Raw genomic sequence first — 22,585 nt, forward strand, 5'->3', positions numbered from 1 at the left:
TAAATCTCTGAGATAACTTTTTGTATCCTTCTCCTGAACAACTCTGTTGAACAATCTTTGTTTTCAGATCGTTTGAGAGTTGTTTTGAGGTTCCCATGATGCCACTCTTCAGAAGAGATTCAGATTGGAGAACAACTTGCAACTGGCCACCTTAAATACCTTTTCTCATGATTGGCTACACTTGGCTATGAAGTTCAAACATTAATGAAGTTACCAAACCAATTTTGTGTTTCAGTAAGTCAGTGAAAAGCAGTTAGGAGTATTCAAATCAATAAAATGATTTGGGTACCCAAATGTTTGCACCTGTCACATTTTGTTTTAATATTTTATATTACACATTTTCTGTTAGTCCAACAAACCTCATTTCAATACTGAAATATTACTGTGTCCATCAATTATTAGATATATCAAACTTAAATAGCTGTTGCAAACACCCAAATATTTAGAAATAAAAATAATTAAGGTTAATAGGAGTGCCCAAACTTTTTCATATGACTGTATCAAACCATAAGGGGGCTTCCATCATGGTGGAGGGGTTTGAGTGTCCCAATGATCCTAGGAGCTGTTTGCTTTTCTGGGGCTTCTTGACCCTTGGTAGGGTCACCCAAGGCACCCAAGACTGGTCCTAGGTGAGGGACCAGGCAAAGTGCAGCCCGAAGACTCCTTATGATGAGCAAAATCATTGGAAATAATGATTCCTTGCTCGGACATGGGTCATCGGGGCACGTTGGTGAGGGGCTGGTGGATGGGCTTAATCACAGCACAGCCCAAAGAGGAGACATGGGTCCCCCTTCCCATGGGCTCACCACCTGTGGGAGGGATTAAAGGGATCGGGTCCAGTGTGGGATGGATGGTGGCTGAGTGCGGGGACCTTGGCGATCCTCTCTGGTGGGAAAGAAGCCTGAGCTGGTGTGTGAGGTTGAGAGGTTCTGGCGAGAAACAGTCTTTCTGTGCCCATCATGGACACAATAAAAACCATGTTGAGGCATAAGGGTGTCTATATGTGCACTTGGCTCCAGGACATCCTCAGCTGCAATTTGATTATCAACTTAATCATCTCATTGGATCTGTGGCTGCATGTTTTGGACACTCGGGTGAAGAGAGGTGCCAAGCTGTCCACTTACCATAACCTGATGGCGAGTTGGTTCACATATTGTGAGGGTCTGCTTGGAAAGTTTGTTGGAGTCTCCCATGAGACGTAGCTTTAACTCATCTATGGGAGAGCTTAGAACACGTTCCAGGGGATATTGAGTCTGAATGGACCATGTTCAACTGTTGTCAAGGCAGCTTATTGGTGCTGTGGCCACAAGGTTGTCAGTGCCTGTCTTAGCAGCAACCCTCTAACCCATTGGTGGACGCCCTTGGTGAGGGACGCTGTCAGGCTGAAGAAGGAGTGTTATTGTGATTTTAATTCTGTGGGACTCTGGAAGCAGCTGATGGGTACTGGCAGTACAGGCAGTGTGCAGCTCGGGTGGTTGCTGAGGCAAAAATTCGGGCATGGGAGGAGTTTGGAGAGGCCATGGTGAAAAACTTCCACACGGCTTTGAGGCGATTCTGGTCCGCTATCCGGCATCTCAGGAGGGGGAAGCATTGCAGCACCAACACTGTTTATAGTGGTGATAGTGTGCTGCTGACCTCAACTCAGGATGTTGTGGACCGATGGGCAAAATACTTTGAAGACCTCCTCAATCCCACCAACATGCTTTTTATTGAGGAAGCGGAGCTTGGGGACTCTAGGTCGGGCTCTCCAATCACTGGCGATGATGTCACCAAGGTTGTCAAAGAGTTCCTCAGTGGCAAGGCGCCTGGGGTGGTCTTAATAATGTTGTGTTGGTTGATGTGACTCTGCAATATTGCATGGACAGCAGGTGCAGTTCCCCTGGATTGACAGACTGGGGTGGTGGACCCTTATTGAAAAATGAGGACTACAGAGGGACCACACTCTTAACCGTCCTGTTGTCCTCTGGTCAAAATGAGGTCACTGTGTTAAAACTCCCCAAAGATCCACTAAATGTTATTTTAGGACAACAGGAGGGTTAAGCGTCCCTTGTCAAGGTCTCTTCAGGGGCCCTGGAGAGAAGGGTCTGTCAAATAGTTGAACCTCGGGTTCAGGAAGAACAGTTTGGTTTTTGTCCTGATTGTGGAACACTGGACCACCTCGACACCCTCAGCAGGGTCCTGGAGGGTGTATAGGAGTTCAGCAATCTACATGTGGTTTGTAGACTTGGAGAAAGCGTTCGACCGTGTACCTTGGGGAACCCTGTGGGGCTTCTCCAGGAGTATGGGGTACCGGGCCCTTTGATACAGACTGTTAAGTTTCTGTATGACCGGTGCTTGAGTCTGGTCCGCATTGCCAGCAGTAAAAGTCAGGCTTGTTTCTGGTATATTGTGGTGTTGACACAATGCTCAATTGGTACTAATGGGCCCAGAGTTTGCCAGGAAAATATCCCCCACATCATTGCACCACCACCACCAGCCTGGACCATTGATTTGTATCAATGGTCCAGGCTGGATCAATGCTTTCATATTGTTGATGTTAAATTCAGATCCTGCCATCTGAATGTCACAGCAGAAATTGAGACTAATCTGACTAGGCAACGTTTTTCCAATCTTCTAGTGTTCAATTTTGGTGAGCCTGTGCAAATTGTAGCCTCAGTTTTCTTTTCTTAGCTCACAGCAGTGGCACCCGGTGTAGTCTTCTGCAACTGTAGCCCATCCGCCTCGAGGTTCAATGTGTTGTGCGTTCAGAGATGCTCTTCTGCATACCTCGGTAGTAACAACTGGTTATTTGAGTTCCTGTTGCCATTCTATCTGATTGAACCAATCTGGCCTCTAACCTCAGGCATTGACAAGGCACTTGTGTCCACAGAACTGCTGCTCACTGAATATTTTCTTTTTTTTCAGACCAATCTTTGTAAACTCTAGCGATGGTTATGTGTGAAAATCCCAGTAAATCAGCCGTTTCTGAAATATTCAGACCAGCCCGTTTAACACCTGCAACCATACCTGGTTCAAAGTCACTTAAATCACCTTTCTGCCATGTCTACATGCCAAAATGCATTAAGTTGCTGCCATGTTGGCTGATTTGACCATTACGTTAATGAGCAGTTGGACAGGTGTACCTAATAAAGTGGCCAGTGAGTTAATAGCTAAATAAAACTTATCTGCATTCCTGAAAATCTACAAAATTATCTTTATATAAAAAAAATAAACTTCATTAAATTATGGAATATTATTGCTCACTAACTTGTTTTTGCTTAACTGAAGAGGTGTAAGGGTCCCATATCACAAGATCTTATGCTTTTTTGCTCTAACTCACTATTGAATAAACAACATCATCAAAAAAATTATTTAAAAGACCTGATTTACTGTTAATCACTGTGTCATTTATTGCAACTAAACAGGAGTCTATAGGGGCCTATAGAGTCTATAGGGCCAGAAGGTTTGTTACACTATGTGCATAAGAGAACATTTGATGTTGCTCTGGAGTTAAGAGGGATTTTAAATGGTGCTTGTATAGCACTATATCAAGTCCAGAGAAACCCAAAGCGCTTTTAGCTACATTCAGTCATTCACTGGCTTATCACGGCTGGTGACAAGCTACTGGCTAGTAGCCACAGCTGTCCTGGGGCAGTCTGACAATTTTAGTAAAATTTTAAAGATAAAAATGAAAACTGTAAAAATGATAGTAGAGGCAGCATAACAAAAATCTGTCTTTTGCATCCTATAAAAGCAATAGCACGTTTAGTGTTGCTAACAGTAGTGTTTGTATTCTGGATAGAAAGGTAGAATTTTACCTTAGTGGACATATTTCCTTGTTCAGCACTTTCCATGACTGATACATATGGATTTCATAAAAAGATTTAACTGACCTTTTGTTGTACTGTAAACTTGCGTTCAGCTTCCCATTATCTGCTCTCTGGTGTAGCAGCTTGAAGGAACATGCTAATCTGGACATTTGCTGATCTTAATGTTGTTAGAGCTTACACAGGTTTGAACAGTTATTATGACGCTGATTAGGTTCCTGCTGCTTAAATGCAAGACTCAGTAAGTGCTGCAAAATGATTCAACATGTTTTTGTGCATATTTCACAGGTAAACTTCACATTGAGGCCTTCTAATCTACCTGTTCATCCTTTTGCTGTCCAACTCATGGATGATTCAGAAGACCCACTGTAACAGAAGCTTATGCAGGACGGAAGTCCAGGCTCAGCCTTCATGAATTCACCCCACGAATCCAGTAAGTATTTTTTGCAGTACTTTTCCCAGCTGTAGTGTTAAATGGGGGAAACTGTGAAACAACCTGCATATCATATAAATATGCATATTTAGAGAAACATCTCACTGTTAATTTTCATCATTTAGTTTTTTTTGTTGTCACACCTATTATAATTACGGTGAAATCACCTAAAGCTGGGTTTACTTTTATTCAGTTTACCTACAGAAATATCTTGTTCATTCTGTATCTACTAATCAAATGTAGATGTGAGAATTTTAAGATGTCTTATTTTATTAGTTTTTTTGTTTATCCAAAATGATTCTAAACCAGTGATGTGGCCATTCCTGGTTTATCCCCAATTTCCTCTTGTGTTCATTTTCTAATTTCACTGCACAGTTATCTATATACTCAGGCATAATGTGTGTATTCTGTGAACTGTGCAGATTCTGCAAGACTGCCTGCAGACAATTCATAGTCAAGTGTATCAATCGCCCACATTTCTCAGGACAAATGTCTTAATTTCCCACAGTCTGAATAGATATTAGCCGTTTTCATGAACTAGTTGAATGCCTCGCCCCATTCAACTAGGGCCTTCTATTTAATGCACCATGAAATTGAAGTGGTCAAACCTATTAGTAGGGTTGATGAGCTAGTTGAATGCCTCGCCCCATTTCTTTTACACCAGGGTAGCCAGTACACAACTGTCAGTGCTGCATAGAAAGCAGCAGTCATACTAGTGCAGCTTGTGTGATCTGCACCTTAATCTGCCCCGGGCCTTTAGACATTGTTTAGTACCTACGTTAACTAACAACAGAGCAGTGGAATGGTTATTTTAACCAATTAGATTTCAGATTCGCCTCCCAACTCTTGCTTGAAGGCCTAAGTGAGGAGGTTTCAGAGTGAATCATTAACCCCAAAGTTTAGTTAACAAAGCGGCACTTGTCAGCAACCTGCGATGCTCATAGTAATATGTGTAAATTTACTTTTATTTTTTTAAATACAATGGCTAGAAATAGAGAAATTGATCTGATCTCAGAAAAAATTTAACATCCATTTTTCAGACTTTTTCTTAAAGGTCCACTGTCACACTTACTTGAACAAGCTATATGACAGGTCTTTGGGCTAAGTAAAACATGTTCATTACATGTAATGGTGCCAGAGCTGAACAAACCTTTGTAATACCAGACCTCGTTATATTTGTTTTGTTTACTGTAGTATTTGTGACTTGTATACTTGTAAGGTTATAGTGGTGCATTAAATTGAAGGCCCAGGTACCAAATGCACGGTCTGCCACTGATAATTCCTAATTCTGAAATGTTAGTGATTAGTTCAGTGTAATTTGGTTGTCATGGTTACAGCTATAGTATGCACACACACAGACAGCATTGTAGCTCTAGGGGTTGATGCGCCGCTAATAGAAACGCAGAGATGAGTCATCCACTGAACCTCAGCAGTACACACACGTACACTCACACCTTTGGCTGATGTGTTTTAGACTTCACATGTAAGGCCTACATGTAAAACAGATGTTCAGTCACATCTGTTTTACCATCAAATTTGTTTCAGATCACAACTTATGGTTGGAGCACACGTCTTGAGTAAGCTATGACAGCTCTGGATAATAGAAGCACAACAAAGCAGTTTAGGTACTGATACAGCAGTGCAGGGCACTTTGCGTTATCCTGTGCTATTTATACTTCTGCCTATTTCTGTTTATTTGGACACTGCTCTTGAATCAGCCCTAAAAATGAGCTCTACGACGCAAGGAGCTGTTTCTTAAGGAGGTGAGGATGATGAGGAGAAAAGGTGATGTGGGGGAGGTGAGATGTTAATGTTGATCAATTTTGATGATGATGCAAATATCATCATTTGTGAAAAGATAAGTGTCAAGTGAAGAGTTACAAACTGAATTAGAGCTGATGTTTCTCCAGTTGTTAAAATGTATTTTCATTCATTACTTAGGGGGAAAAAACACTAAGTCACTCTTTTTTTCCCAAAAACCCTTGCATGCTGTGTTTGCCAATAATGATCAAAATTACATGGTAATATGCTTTAGCAAATGTGTTAAAGCAAAGCCTCTTTTGAAATTGAACTGCTGAATCGAACAAGCAAACAGTAAAAATAAGAATAAGAATAACTGTTCAGTTTCAGTTCTTAATTGTCCAGACTGAGCAAAGTGAAAACTACAGCTTTTTAATAAAAGAGACCTTACATTGAATTATTACGTTTCTCAACTGCAAAGCAAAAAATCCAAACTGAAAGATTTGTTAAACCTGTTCTAATGGAGCAACAGAATATTCATAATGTTAATGGATTTTAGGCACTTTACCTTTTGTGGTTGAATATCTAAGACGTCTTCTCTACGGGCGTGGCTTTGTGCGGTATGCGGTTTCTCTCTTGTTTTTCATAACCACTTCAGGCATAGTCCAAGCTGCGGCGAGCTGTTTACTGCGCACAATGATTTGATTGACAGCAGACTGCATCCCTTGATTGACACATAATTTATGTCACTGCATGAGCTTAAGTCAGACTTTGCAAGTGGACTGGCGGACATGGCGTCTGCTATCAGAGAGCAGCTCAGTGTGGAGGAGCGTAATTACAAGCAGTATCAGGAAAAACAGTGTCAACTTTTGAAGAGGAATGACTGTGATTTCACAGTCCTGCAAGCAGCACATCTCTCTGAAGAATAGGCATGAAATGAAGAAGCAACTGTAATGATGCCATAAGCAAAAACCGGTGCAGCTCTGGTCAACATTTTGTCGGAGCTATATTTCAGCACCAGCCTGTGAGAGACACTGGAACTACATAATGTTAATTTGGTGTGATATGCATATTATTCTGGGTGCTTTTACAACAAAGTTCATGTGTGGATATTGACATACATGACCATCAGTTGTACAGCAGTAATGCAGTGCATAATTTCTACTGCACTACTTACATTCAAAGGTTGCACATATTTTAAAGAATAAAGTGCTACATAATAGATTTGCGTGTATAGCAAACTAAGCAGCTAATCTGAATTGTTTTCATTATGTTTTAGCAAGCATTTAATTTCTATAAGACAAAATAAAATATCTGGATTTATTTCAGTCCATCAAAACCACAACCTTAAGGTTCTCTACTGCAAACGTCATCAGAGCAAAGACCATGTTCCTGCCTGTCTATATATACTGTGAGACAGGCCTAACATGGCTAGAACCAGGCCAGATATTAACCAGATAGAGTAAGATTTGACAATGGAAAAGGGGCATTACATGAATAAAGGAAAAAAATCAGAGAATGACTAAACTTCAGAGTGTACAAATGTGATTATTGTATTAGTATAGACAGCTTATTCATACATGACGTATGGTGCCACTTTCTGTCTACTTTTAGAGACACACAGTGAGACACCAAAAAGCTGACATTGTCTTTTACTTAATTCTCACTGTTACCAGCATCCCAAGAAGATCCACACACGTTAGGCCAGACTATAAGAACAGGCAGACATTTGTAGAGATTTCTGTTGCCCTTTGAGGATAACAGAGTCTAGCAATCAACACCAGGCAACACTGATGAGTAGGTTCCACCAGAGCTTGTGCAAGCTCCAACAAATCTCAGGTGGGTTTGAATGACAAATAGGCCCCAGGCACTGTTGTTTACATCAAAACCAGACTAACTATGGCTCACATTCATCCTATTCAGAGGTAATCCACAGTACCGAGAGTAACAAAGTGTGACTCCAACCAGAGCTAGTGCTCTCCAAATGCTATGCCAGTGAAAATAAGGGGCAGTATTAAGTATTTTCCAGGCACATAGTTCCATGTGTCTGGCACAAACATTTAACTATCTTATCTTTAGTTAGGGTTAAAAATGCCAGTGTACCCATAAAAAAATTGACTTTGTAATTTAATGCCTTGAAATTGGGCCTCTGTCTTTTAAGAAGCTCTTTCCGACACTCCACCTTCAGCACATCATAAAATCATTACTCCTCTTTCAAGCTTTTAACGTTGTTGTGAAGCATTACACTGAGAAGTAGTTGATATGATGAGCTCAGCAGATCTGCAGTTCCAGTAGGTGTTTATTAATTGCTGCTGGTGCAAGTCTGAAGGAGCTGAGTGGGGGCTGCTCTGTGAGTTGGAAGTTTGGAAGCATGGGGACAGCAGCTCCGAGGAGAACCTTTGTCGAATTTGCACAACTGAACGGAGATTTAAAGGATTTGTGAAACGTACGAAAGAACCAAAGCAACACTGAGGATATGTTTTTTGATGAGGGAATAACATTATAACATGATATAAACTTTCAAAAGAGAATGTTACATTATACTTGCTGTTTGAGAGATGGACATGTGCATTCCTCCCTTAAAGAAAGAAGCAGCATCACCACCTCGACTCAGAAAGATGATTGCACACCATTGTCCACATCCAGCAAGCTTTTCAAAGATGCTGTCTCTGGGGATGTGCTGGAGCCTGCAGGTGCCTCAGTCTGCTTAGAATATCACCAACTTTCCTGACCAGTCCTGTCACCCTCATTCAATGTTGCATCAGCTGAAACGGCACACCCCGTTCAGAGTTTTTAGGTGCCAAGTTTAACATATTGCCTTACACAACAAATACAATCAGTGAATCTTTGAAATTTGATCAAATTTAGGCAGAAGGTGGTTAATAACTTTTCTCTTCCAGAGCACTTTAAAAGGAAATCACCAAAACTTTCCTAGCCTACTTTAGCATTACTTTTACCCACAAGATGCCCCAACTTTGTGTTATTTGTCAATATTTCTGCAGTCAGTTAATTTCATTGACACTAGCCTGACAAGCTGGCTAAAATTGACTATGCTGAGGCTGAAGACTTCACTTGTGCTGTTAGTTTTTTCTGCATGTGGATGGAAAAAAAATCATCTCCATGTCTTTCATGGGACAAGCTGTCAAACTCTCCAGTTGAACTGAGAAGAAAATGTAGTCACATTCAACAGATTTGTAGTTGCAGTTTTATTTAACTGGATAAAAGGGGTTTTATAACTGGATGACAATCAGGGGTTTGAGAGTATCACTATAAAACCTGAGTTCTGTCATAAGCTCCTTGGCACAACAGCAAGTTTGAGTTGACATGAACACTTGTGTATAGTTTTACACTTTGTGTTAGGATGACGAAACCTCAGAAATACAAAATCAGAAGATGACTCAATTTCATGATTAATGGATCTTCTTTGAGAAGTGCAGTGGAGAGGAATGACAGAACTGAATGCAACCCCCCTCCACCACTGAACTCCAGAGCAGAGCTGGACGTAGAACCCTCAGTCTCTCTGCCTCTGTCTATTTTTATCTATGGCTCCTCCTCCACTACAGCAGACTATTTTCAGCCACAATCCCTCCATCAAGATCCATCTCATGGGTTTCTCCTCTCTTTTCTTCTCTTCATTCTCTGGACGGTCTTCAGTTGTCCTTGTCTCCTTCGTCATCTTCTGACCCTTCCTGAAATGAAACAAGTTGTTGTCCGTATAACTTCCCTAGTGATTCAGCACCGCTCTCTCTCTCTCCCTCTCTTTCTCTCTCATTCAGTCTCCTCCCTCCATCTATCTCTCACAGTTCATTCACCAGCTCAGAGAGCGTCACAGACACACATACCGCATACACGGCAGGCTGTAAGCATTAGCCTCCTGATTGGTTTAGATTGACTCTTTCTGCAGATTTTTAGGGGACGGATCAGGATTCTCCACTGCTCTTCTGTAACGAAGCTGTCCTGTTCTGCTTCCATCCTGTTTCGCTCTCTCTGCCTTTCTCTCAGAGCTTCGTTCTAATTTTGGAAACATGGAACCTCAGGGAGTGCTCTCCCGAAGCTATTTACATCCTTGCTGCTCTTCCTCCCCTTTATACTCCTCCTCTTCTCTCCATCTTGTCAGCCAGGAGGTGAACAGTGAGACGATCCTTTGATGTAAGAGAACACAGAAAACTCGGCATCTCCGTCGTCTGGGAATTTTTTGGTTGTTCAGCTCTCAGAATTGCCCAGCAGGATGGGGATTACGCAGTGCTAGATGGTTTCCTTCTGTTGGGATTTTGGACTCCAAGCAGCCACTGCAACAGAAGAAACAAACTTCTGTTCCTGAGCTGACAGGTACCTGATAAAGTGTTTCTGTTTTCTGGAGCCAGCAAAGGACTTAAGAAGATCTATGCAAGCTTGGTGTTTTCTCATCTACTTGGACTCAAATCCCTCAATCCTATTGGAGAGGAGACTTCCTGGAACTCACACCTACTATGACAGAGAAGAGGATTTTACTCAAGGTGATGTTGGCCCGTTAGTACAATTGAAACTGAACAGCCACCAGAGCTCTAAGGAAATTTGCTATCTCAACTGAGACTGGATTATTGTTATTATTTATTCACACTTAACAGGACAATTTACACATAATTTGTATTTTTTTACAATTTGTGGCAGACAGTTCTTCCTAAGCTATGCTGGTACATCTAAAGAGCTGACTTTTTTTTTTCTCTTCACAAACTTAAGCAGCAGCTCTTGTCCTGGCATGCTGTTACATCCCACCGTGTCAGGATTGTGCACCATGCTGCAGACCATCTACGAGACTGAGTCGTGTTTTTCCTCTGCCAGCACAGACAGCCACCACCAGCCTCTGGAGCTCCTGAGTGACAGCAGGGGCTCCGGTGCTGACATGACCGCTGCTGGTGAGTCATCTCTGGGAAGGCAGAGGTGGGGCTTACTAGGATGCTGTGGTTGGATGAAATTAATACGTTATTTGGTCTTTCTGTAAGCAAGCCTATTTAATATGTGGGTTTAGGAATTGTTTGGATGTTTTGTTTATTGAATAAGATCGGAGCATCTATAAGCTGGCTGGTAGTGCTCTAAAAGAGAATGGGAGATTTGCAGGAGCTGTAAAGCTAACATAGTCTGTGAAGTAGATAGATGCTCGTGAGGATGTACAAGTAATGATGTAGAGTCTGATATTTGCAGTATGATTTGCATTTGCCCTCTTTGCTGAACCAAAGAGGGCTGAACCCCAAACAGGGGTTTTGCTTTTAAAAACTGAAAGCAGAAAAAAAAACTATTTTTGTGTTTTCTGGATAAGAAAATCTCTCGACCAATTGTCTTCAGGTGTGACCTACTTTTTTGTTGTAAACAATATATATCTATATAAAATAACACTGCATATACTCTGAGCACACCATCCACAACAAAACATGGTGGTGGTGGCGGCAGCATGCTGTTTGAGTTCTACTGCAAGAGAGGGTAGCTGGTCAGGGTTGATGGGAAGATTAATGCATGGCAATGTGGCAAGAAAACCTGATAGGCCTTCAAAGACATATTTCTTAGACCAGGGGTCCCCAACCTTTTTTAGACTAAGATCTACTTTTTCTCTCACCAGCCGGCTAAGATCTATAAGACAAAAATATAAAAATTGTAAATGAAACTCTATTGACATATTTTATATGCGAATATACATCAGTTATAACAGACATATTAAAGCAATAGAAAATCTAATCCAGTTTTTTCCTCAGTGAAATTCTGACACTGGGAGGAGGTTGCTGGTTTTTCAGTCAGGAGCTGGTTGCAAACCTGAGGCCAGCAGGTGTTAATCAGCTATGATAGATCTGAAATTTAGTTTGATGACCTCAATATGAGAAATTGCAGACAGATAGGAGGAGCCAAAGAGAACTGTTAAAAGCACATCTTCTGAAGTTGGGTTATTTTTCCCAGAAGAGGACGTGCGGGTCTCGGACTACTGGTGGCGTTCAGTCACCTACTGCTGAAATGGACTCAAAATCTTCCTGCGATCGGGGACCGTAGACGTACATACAAAGCTGAAATGGGAATATTTGAACCCATGCATATTCATGTGTACATGAATGGTCCAGTTAAAGTTCTCTATTCTCTATTCAATTGAATAGAGAATTTTTGACCAAACCTGAAATTAGATGGGCTTTATTTACTACTTTTGTGACATTTGAATGTAATTGCTTGCTCTGGATTATATTTACAACATTACAGATACTGATGAAAGCAACATTAGAAACAGTGTGCGTGTGTGTGTGGGTGTGTGGGTGTGTGGGTGTGTGTGTGCGTGGGTGTGTGTGTGTGCGTGTGTGTGTGTGTGTGTGTGTGCGTGTGTGTGTGGGTGTGTGTGTGTGCGTGTGTGTGTGTGTGCGTGTGTGTGCGTGTGTGTGTGTGCGTGTGTGGGTGTGTGTGTGTGTGTGTGCGTGGGTGTGTGTGTGTGCGTGTGTGTGTGTGTGTGTGTGTGTGTGCATGTGTGTGTGTGTGTGAACCAGGTTTTTATATCCTTGTGGGGACCTATTTCTGTCTACATTGTAGGGACTTGTGGGGACAAAGTCTGGCCCCCATGAGGAGAAATGCTGTTTTTGGGTGAGGGGTTAGGTATGTGATGGTTAGGGTTAGGGGGTGGTAGTGTCAGTATAGCGAACATAAGAAAAATAGGAAGGAATGTAAACAGTCACCACGACAACATGGGAATATTCACAGGGCAGGTAAAACAGACGAAGACCAAACGCCAACAGCAGCAGATTCTCTCCTTCACCGTTATATGAGCAGGATTGCACCAACGGTTGTTTACTAGAACGGCAAGCTCACCTCCTTTTTTCTTACTGCTCTGGGTGCAATCCCTATCAGCCTGAACAGTCCGCTACCCCTCGATGGTAACATTGGCATCAGGAATGTCTGGGTGCAGCGATGTGTCCATAAAACTCTCTAAACTACATTCCTGGACAGCGATGTTAAATCATCAATGTTTACCATGGTAACTGAGGGGAGAAACGGCTTATAACCTCTTTTCTCCATAATCCTCTGTTGTTTCTTCCTTTTTGCTCTCCTCCGCTGTTTATTTCTTCCTCTGCAACCCTGATGTGTCCTTCTCCAGATCTCCTCGGGGATTTCATTGGATCTGGACTCCATGCCGGCCTGTTTCTGCGCAATCAGCTGATCTCTTGTGTAAACAATGCGGACAAGTTGTTGCGCTCGGAAGAGTATAAAAAGTATCTCAACAACAAATAAAAACTTAATGACTTTCTTAGTCAACATTGTTGAAGATACTCTTCTGGCAAAAAAAAAATAATTAAAGTGTTAAAGTAATTGAAAAAATATTTAAAATATTTAAAAAGTAAAACATCGAGAGGAGTAACCACAACCGGCTGCATTCACTTTAGCGCATGAACACTACACAGATAAGATACACATACAAGGTCTTCCAAAAATGCTTTTTTTACCTCTAGCTTTTCTATAATTCATAAACAAATTCAGGTTGAGAGTTTGGCTTGGACTTTCTAATACATAACTATGCTTTGATCTAGACCTTTCTGGTCTGGATTTTCTTCTGGAGCGCTAGTCTTCTAGTCTTTTGGAGCTTTTCAACTCCTATCAACTTTGTACAGCTTCCCTGTCCATTGTGAAGAAAAATATTACTACAGCAACAAGCCCTCACCACCATGTTTCAGCATAGAGATATTTTTTCAGGGCAATGTTCAGCTGTGTTTTTCCCAATAGCACAATGAAGTCTGAGGTTTTACTGTGCAAATGGAGTTGAGAAGACCAGTCATACTCATCTAGCAAATGAAAACTGTTGTTTACTAAGACGCCATGAGAGCTCTAATACTGCAGTTGTTATCCAGAATGGATGAACCACAGTTTACCAACCTACCCTTAAGTCTCTATAGCAACACCACTCATGGGTCCTCTTGTCTCTGTGTCTCAGCTTCTAATTTGACTAAAGTACACGCAGCCATTATACTATTTTTACCTCACTCTCTTGCTTGCTTGCTCTGTTCTTCCTCTCTTCCCCTTAGCTGAGTGTTTTGCAGAGCTGACGTCATGGAGCCTATTTTCTTTTAGCATTGCAAAAAGAACAAGACAGGAAAAGAGAGAGGGAAAATAAGGAATGAACACTGGTTTCCAGAAATACTTCCCAGCAGTAGCAATAGTGTGAAATTGGGGCATCAAAGACAAACAGAAAAACAGACATTCATACCTTTTGATTACCCTGAGAATGTCTGAAAAGTGTTTTTTATGGCTAAATTTGTGATCTTTTATTGTTCAAGGTGTTTACCATAATATAAGATAAATTAATAAACAACTTTTATTGCTTATTGTAGTTTGCTCCACAACAAATAGAAAGTCTCACTTGTAAGTAGAACAGACTCTACTTGGGTGTGACATATAGATTGTGGCCTGAATCAGAGAAGTAGCTAAGAAAAACCTGCAGAGAATTCAAATTCCAAAATACTTCATTAATCCCAAAAGGAAATTAAATAAGAATTCTGATTCTTCAAAGAGTTATTGAAGATGGGGATGACTGTTGGCAGGAAAAATCTTATGTAGCAGTCTGTACTGCACTAAATCTGAAGAAGCCTCTGACTGAAATTGCTCTGCCTTCCCAACACAGTCTCATGAAGAGAATGGTCAGGGTTGTCCATAATTTTCTTGATCCTATAAGAATCTTTCTTTGCATAATCATTTCCAGAGGTTCCACAGTCGTCTCCAGAACAGGACTTTACTTACTTCACAGTAAAGTCCTGATGACACCATCTGTTGTTCACAGACACTGCTAATCCACCTCTCTTGCTTTTCCTGCTGCTCTCTAAATCTCTGTCTGCTCACACGAAGCCTGGCAGAGAGACGTTGGAGTCGGGGATATAATCCTGCAGCCGTGTCTCCGTAAAACACATTGTGCTGCATTCCTTACATTCTTGCTGAGTCCTTGTTGGGGGTTGAAGTTCATCCATCTCGTTTGCTAACTATCTTACGTTGCCCATTATGATGGATGGAAGAGATAGCTTGAATTTCCTCCTTCTTTCTTTCCTTTTTGCTCCTGCTCTGCATCCACGACGCCTCCTTTTCTACTCCTCTGGGATTTCTGGCTTCAGTTGTGCTATTATTTGAGCTTTTCTGACATTGATGAGCTGCTCCTTGTTGTACACTACCCTGTTGCTATGGTTACACAGCATAACAAGATCGCAAAAATACTATTGCCTTAAGAATAGTCCAACCACACAAAATCCAAAACAAAGAATAGCTGTCCAAAAAAGCTATTTTCTTCAAAAAAAGCAGGAATGAATGTTTGAAAAAAAGAAAAAGTCTGGAAGGAACACAGAACTACTTCAACATGTTGCCACCCTCAGCGGCACAATTCTAGAATTGTGAGATCTGAAAGAAAGAACTGCACAGATCATCAAGTCGGGTTGCACAATTCAGCTTGATTTAAAACGGAACTCATAATACACCCAGTGGGGATCTGTTGCAAGGAAACAGGTAAAATATGTTATACCATTTAACTTGATAAGAAAATAAATATCCAACCGCTCAATATGAACCATGTTGATTTTTAGCAACAATTATTTATTCAAAAATCACAATACTAAGAAATAATAGTTATTCTGATAAATTGATCTGTAACCAAAAATCCCTCAAGAAATAATTATAGGTTAGATTTAAATCACTTAGTTTCTATCAGCAAAAAAACCCTAAATAATTAAGTGTTCAAAAATTTGTGTTCTTTTTTAAAGAGAATAATGTCCGCAAAGGATTTCCTGGAAGTATTTCTCTGTTTTAATCCAAAGTCCGAATCCAAAAGAATAATCCAAAACATCAAGTCCTTCCCCGCACCCCAAAAGAAAGATAAGAAAAAAGAGTGGTACCACCAAAAATCCCCGAAAAGAAAAGTAAAGTTCTGATCTGACCGGGAGCGACTTTCTTTCCCCTCGGTGGCGTCCTCTTGCGCCAGGCGGCGTTTCTTGGGTGCAATCTGCGGCGCTGGGGCGAACTTTGATGTTGTTTTATGTCTTTATTTTTGTCTAAAAATCAGTTTTAAACTGTTGAGTATGAGGAATAATTTTAACAATGAAATAACAGCAACTGTTCTGCAAAACAGTTTGATACATTTACTCTATAATGTATTTATTCAGAAAAAAACAAACATAGTGATTATGTTACAAGGTGCCAACATGTGCCAACACATTTGCTGGCCTTTGTGGAGAAGACGTCCCATTAAAGTTTGAAAGACATGCAAAAGTCAGAAAGATATGTAAGAAGCCGCTTGGATGTCCAGAACTGAGCTTTGTGGTCTAGATATGGTGGTGGCAGTATTATGATGTGTGGATGCTTTCCTTCAGCAAGAACTTGGAAGCTGGTCACTTGGAAACTTGGAAATCCTGGGGAGATGGATGGAGCTATAAATGGCAGTCATGGCTGAAAAAACTTAAGGGTGGGACATAGATTCACTTTCTTGCAGAACAACAGACTCCCAACTTTTCAGGATCTACAAGACACACCTTATAACAAGAGAGACATAGCAACAAGACACTCTCTTGTTATAAGGCCAGTAGATCAAGTGTGCTGAATCAAATTTTATATATACACTGGAGCAAGCATTTTCTAAAATACCTTAAGGGCAGTAACAGGATGCCAAGGATATGGCCTGTGTGGATAAATGTTACAGGTTAATGCATGGAACTTTGTGCACTTTGTGTATGCATGCACTTCATGTTGGTTAAATTAGGGTGACCATATTTTCATTTGGGAAAACCGGGACACCTTTCAGCGGGGTGGGGGGGGAGACCGTTTTCACGACACGTTGGACCGGGTCCTGCAAAAAAACAGGACATTTCCTCACTTTCTAAAAATATCCCGGGACGCCCGGGACAGGACGTGAAATACGGACGTTTGGTCACCCTAGTTAAATAAGCAGAAGACAGGTAACACGCTTGACAGGTGGCTAGTCAGATTGGCAGAGGGACGATGTCAAAGAAGTTTTAAATTGGTAAAGGACAAGCCAATACAGCTCAGACTGACTGATTTCAGGTTATTTTCTCATCACTACATGTATTCAGTTTGTTCAGCTCTGTGTCACAGTGTAGCAGCTTCCACAAGCTGGATACAGGAAGGAAAGATAAAGGAGCTTCTTAGGGCCCGTTTGCACGGAGCCACTGTTGCAGTGTTTTTACTTTATTATTGTCCATTTTTAAGAGCGGCTAGATGGCAGCAGTGCTGCTAATTCACAATCATTCTGCTCCAAAACTTACCGCATGTGTTCCTGGTGCTGCTCCTGATTAAATTCATAATTAACACTATAGTCCAAATAGACCCAATGCAGCACTTCTGCTGACATGTGCTTAGAATGCTAAGCACATGCTATACAATAACCAATATAGGCATATTGCATATCTATGTAAAGGGTAAAAGCTCATCTAAATAATAACAGCATTTTTTTTTACCTCAACAACACCCAGCTCAACCACTTAGCATAAAAAGAAAACATAATTAGGCGCTAATTAGATGCTAACAACTCACACCTGGTAAACAGTGCAACAAGGTTCTGCCCACACAAAGTACCAATACCTTTCTAAACTGTCTATGCTTCATTTTTTTGGAATTTAATTTGGTCAAGTAATTGGTCAGAACCGGTATTGTGAATTGCTAGAGGTTCTGGATTTCCACTGCATGCTTTTAAGGAAAATCCACACTACATAATGTATTTTATTAAAATTTATTATTTTTATTTTATATTTTTTTTATTGTGTGCCATATGTATTTGTTCTTTCTCAGTAATACAACTGTTGATTTTTAGACCAGTCCACAGCTAAACGTTAATATTGTTTTGGAATTGTCAGTGATGTAAATCACGAGTCAATCAATGAATGCGGTCAGCTGTTAATCAATGGATTCAGTGTCGTACCCTGCCAGGTGCCACCTGAGGACACCAGTGTCATCATGACAGTTAAGCGGTTAATACCTGATTAAAGGTTGTTATTTTCAAAAGTACTTTTAACCGAGCCTCATCAGAAGATATATTCTACTTTACTGAATATGACTGTAGATGTGCAAAGGTGGTGGTGACACCCCAAAATAGCTACTGCCAAAGCCTGCTAAAATTGCTGTGGCACAGGGTTTTACACACCACACTTTTCAGCAAGGGCGTAGGTTTGGTCTAAGTTTTGGTGGGACCTTACAACTTACTGACCCCCCGCCCCCCTTTTTTGACCAGTGGCAACCTGGTTTGACTTCACACCAGCTTAACTTAATTTAAGACTAACACTTCAAATGCCATATTTACTGAGATAATTTCACAGTATATTACATATCTGAGAACTAACACCTCACCTGGAGCCCTGAAGCTCCAGCCACCTCTCCATCGTTCTGCTCTGCCCCTTGCTCTGCTGTCTGAGCATCCTATGTGAAAAAATATTACATAATTAACAGACCTATTCTACCTCACATTCAGTGCTGACCTTACTAAACACTGGACTTTACAACAAATGCGTTGCGTGATTGATATCTAACTTATGGGTCCACTCACTGTACTTACAGCCGAGGTAGCGAAATAACTTCTAATGTCTGTCGTCCTTTTCTTTTTTGGTCTCGGAGACTCATAATAAATGTCAAACTCAGAAGGAGACACGTTCACTTTCATCTCCATGGACCAAGCTTCCGTTCCGCGTGTGTCCAGCTGGCCGCCGCCTGTTGCAGCCAATCAAAGAACGTAGATCCACGTTCTTTGAGCCAATAGCGGAATGGGTCGTCATAGTTCATAACAGCAAATTTTAAAATGAATGCTACCACTGCGTAGTATATTGAAATATTAAACTAATCAATGTAGATTTTTGTTTATTTATTTTGTTTTTGTTAAAAAATACATTTTTTTTATTTTTTATTATTAATATGGCAAAAAATTGGTCGGGACTATTTTATATCCCTTGAATTTTGGTCGTGACATGTCACGACCGTCCATACCCAAACCTGCGTCCATGCTTTTCAGATATTTTGTGAAAGAATGTTTGAAAACTCTATGTTGGTTTACCTCATAGAATCCCATTAAAATCCATGAAAGTCTGTATAACAGCAATAAAATTGCTCCTCAGTGAAGTGAAGCTAATTGAGAATAAGACATGGCCACATTGCTAGTTTCTTGCCTCATTATGAGTGCTATATAAAACATTTCTTCTGTCATTTTAGCTCTGCTGTATAGCAAATATTTTTGTGTTGGAGCTAAGTGTTAATAAGAAGTTATTTGTGTCCATACACACAGTCTGTATACTGGTACATGAAATAATGAACAACTGCAATCAGAGTTGGTCCGAAGTGAGTTAGAAAACTTCTTCGATTAACTGAAACAGTTCCTCAGTTTCACCTCTTTGTCAGCCTGCATGTGAGTGTGTGTTTACCAGACTATAAATGTCCCCGCTTTGACGTCAGACGCTTGCTGCTGTGGAATGCTGCCCTCTTGCCAAGCAGACTGTTATACACACACTCACAGAGCAGTCTCTCATGTACACACACACATGCAAAGGCGGTGTGTGGTAGTAGAAGGGAGACACGTGCGTCACAGTGAAGCACCAGCATATTTGTTTAGGTAATTTAGATGCAAGCAGCTGCACACATGTGCACATATAAAGAGAAAAACATATACACATGGTCTTATTTATCTACAGTTCTCAGTTTCGGAATGTTTTTTTTGAGCAGCAACATCTACTGCGGCAGGGAAATCGTTACAAAGCAGCGACTGTAAGGATGAGCTTCTACCAGTTAGCTTGCATTTTATGTTATTATATCATTTTTATGCTTGGCTCTTGCCATCCGTACCTTCTCACATCTGTTTTATACCCCTAAATAAACCTTGTTGCACCAATGTGCTCTATTTGTACTTTATTCATTTCATTTCAAGTGATTGTGGTTCTGATCCCCATTTGGGTCAGTCAGCTCTATCAGAATAAAACAGAGGTTTGTTCACTCTGCAGGGCTGTTCCTACTACTAAATGCATTAAAAAAATAAATAAAAAATCAGACCTCTGTGTGAACTGTTTATGACCCTAAACCGACCTGCATGCAGAGAAGAACGTTGACAAGTATTAAATGATGCTGCTGTCTATGGTTAGATTTTGAAGTTGGTCAGAGCCAACAGCATTGTCACAAGATAAGCAGACAATATAAAGAAAGAGTAACAATTATCAACAACCTTTAGTTGTTGACATAGTCTGTGGCACAGACTATACAAAAACTTCAATACCTGCTGAAGGAAATTTATATGAATCTGTGACATTTAAGACATTTTTATTTCTTCTATTTTTTGTAACTCGGAGTTCTGCAAACAAAGTTGGTTGTTGTTTTCTTCAGCCATTACCTATTGTCGTCTATACAGATGCTGCATTGACTATACAGTAGCCACACTCAGTGCATGATCAGGACTCCTTTTGCATCAATCACTGCATCAATATGGTGTGGCTTGGAGGTAATTAGCCTGAGTCTTTGCTGAGGTTTTCAGGAAGCCCAAGGTTCCTGTAGTAGCAGACTTCAGCTCGTCTTGCTCTTTTGTCTTTCATATTTCTCATTCCAGTTTGTTCATGTGTTATCTGCTGGTGGACCAACACTAGCAGAGGACATGGATCCCAAAGCCATCACTGATGGGAAGAACCTCACACTGGACTTATAGCAGAAAATGCTGTGCTCCTGATATAGACTGCTTCAGGAATGACTTAACACAGTAACGTCTACAGATGTGGCTCATGTCCTGGATATGTCTGTGTATGGAAGTAGAACATGTTCCTTGAGGCTCACTCCTCACGACTTGTGTAGTCTTTGGCTCAACTAGTCTGGATCCTCTTGGATAGAGCTAACCAGCTTTGCACTGCTTTTGATGTTACAGTTTAATTAGATTAGACGGTATCTAGGATGCAGAACTGGAAGCAGTGGCAGCTGACTAATCAGAGCACCTTACATAGGTCAAACTTCCCTGTGAGTAAGTCCTAATTGAATCCACCCCTGGCTAGTAGGGAGGAAATCCTGACGTCTCAGTCTGTGGAAGACTGTTCCATTTTCCAAGAAGTGGCCTAATCCTACAGGCAACTGTAGAAATGTTTTATCAAGCTTCATATTGTTGGTCAGAAGTCTTGATGACAAGGTGATGAGTTCCTACAAATATCATCTGACCAGGTAAACGTCCAACTCCAAAAACTTCAATACCCGCTGAAGGAAATCGATATGAATCTGTGACATTGAAGACATTTTTATTTCTGCTATTTCTTTTAACTCAGAGTTCTGCAAACAAAGTTGTTTGTTGTTTTATTCAGCCATTCAACATCCACTGTGATCATTCAGGTTTATTTTCAGCTCTTGTAATAATATTTCTCTGTGTCCTTCAGCTGAACCGTGCTGAATATACATAGACCAATGCCAAGATAACACTACAAGTCTGTACTATCTATTGCTAAGGCTAATGTGGCTTGTGGCTATTTTAGGGGGGTAGGACACTGTGTCCCTGACTTTCACTACCACTGAGTGTGTGAATGAAGTGGAAGCTGATTGGATGCACTTAGTGTGCATGTCCCTAAGTGATGTAACACTGTGGTGTTCAGGACTAATCAATCATTTCGTCTTTCTGTCTGTTTTCTGCAGTCTTGGAGGTGAAGAGCAGCCTCCCATCAGGCATGCAGAGTCCAGTTGAAGCAACATGTGAGCAGAGAGGAGGTGGTGGTGAAGGGGTTGGTGAGTCTTCTTTACAAAAATAACAAATATAGTCAAAGTAGTCAAGATTGCCTCCCAACAAATGTCAGGACATCATAAATATCAGCTCATTGTAACATGGTTCTAGATGATTTAAATCTCATGCTCATTACACTGTGGATGACAGAGTGTAGTTATTTATCAAATTGGAATGAAGCCAAGTTAAGAAACTATATTTAAAAATCTATTTATACCCCGCCTGCATCAGGACACCTTGTCTCAGTTAGCATGGTTAATGTCAAAGTTCAAAACTCATTAATTATAAAATGAATGATTGTTTGAAAGTATTGCCTGGAGAAAGCTTCTTCCTTTTAAATAAACTAGGAGGCATAATTTAAGTTTCCAACGTTGCAAATACCAATACATACTTGAATACATGGTTTCAGATTTTTTTCACTACTAAAAATCTGAAAAGTATAATGTGCATTAGTATTCAGCCCTCCTTGAGTCAAAGCTGTTTGAACAATCAAAGCCAAATGTTTTTCCATATAAATCTCTACCAGCTTTGCACATCTACAGTATAAACATATATCTTTGTGTAATCTCAGTAATCGTGATCGGGTACTTCAAATCAGTTCTGCGTTGTGTTAGTAAGGGCCAGGAGACAGGATGAGATGAAATGCTGTTTATGTGTATGGAACAAGATAAGGACTGATCAGGAATCAGGTTCATCACGGTGGGTACAGCACCTTACGAGGGATAGCATTACATGTTAGCATCAAGCTAACATAACATTTTACCAGAGCGTTAAACTCAGTGAACCTACCTCGCGCCCATTTCTCATCAACTGGCAACGAGATGTCTGTCCTCTATATTTAACACTGACAGCCACCAGAAGGGGGTGCTGGTTCACCCATAACACATGAACCCAAACTTGGAA

At 40.8% G+C, this 22,585-nt stretch overlaps 1 protein-coding gene and 1 long non-coding RNA gene across 12 annotated transcripts in view; one reads left to right on the top strand and one right to left on the bottom strand.

Annotated features, from left to right (window-relative positions):
* The window catches only part of hdac5 (histone deacetylase 5), a 76,673-nt gene that overhangs the window by 15,610 nt on the left and 38,478 nt on the right, over window positions 1–22,585 (top strand). For 3 of the 11 annotated variants that reach the window (XM_044098987.1, XM_044098986.1, XM_044098988.1), the window contains 2 exons: window positions 4,095–4,239; window positions 21,598–21,687. In XM_044098987.1, the coding sequence (XP_043954922.1) occupies window positions 4,188–4,239; window positions 21,598–21,687 (142 nt within the window). In that variant the 5' untranslated portion in view covers window positions 4,095–4,187. Of the gene's footprint in view, window positions 1–4,094; window positions 4,240–10,263; window positions 10,875–21,597; window positions 21,688–22,585 lie in introns of those variants that run through there. The other 8 variants (XM_044098985.1, XM_044098984.1, XM_044098983.1 and 5 more) reach the window with 6 other exon arrangements.
* LOC122821244 lies at window positions 10,170–16,016 on the bottom strand. Its single transcript, XR_006368980.1, has 3 exons — window positions 14,713–16,016; window positions 13,955–14,039; window positions 10,170–10,268 (listed from the first exon to the last, which is right to left on the bottom strand). It is a non-coding gene; the product is annotated as an uncharacterized LOC122821244 (long non-coding RNA).

The sequence above is a fragment of the Gambusia affinis genome, linkage group LG19 (assembly GCF_019740435.1).
Source record: "Gambusia affinis linkage group LG19, SWU_Gaff_1.0, whole genome shotgun sequence".
Taxonomy (NCBI): domain Eukaryota; kingdom Metazoa; phylum Chordata; class Actinopteri; order Cyprinodontiformes; family Poeciliidae; genus Gambusia; species Gambusia affinis.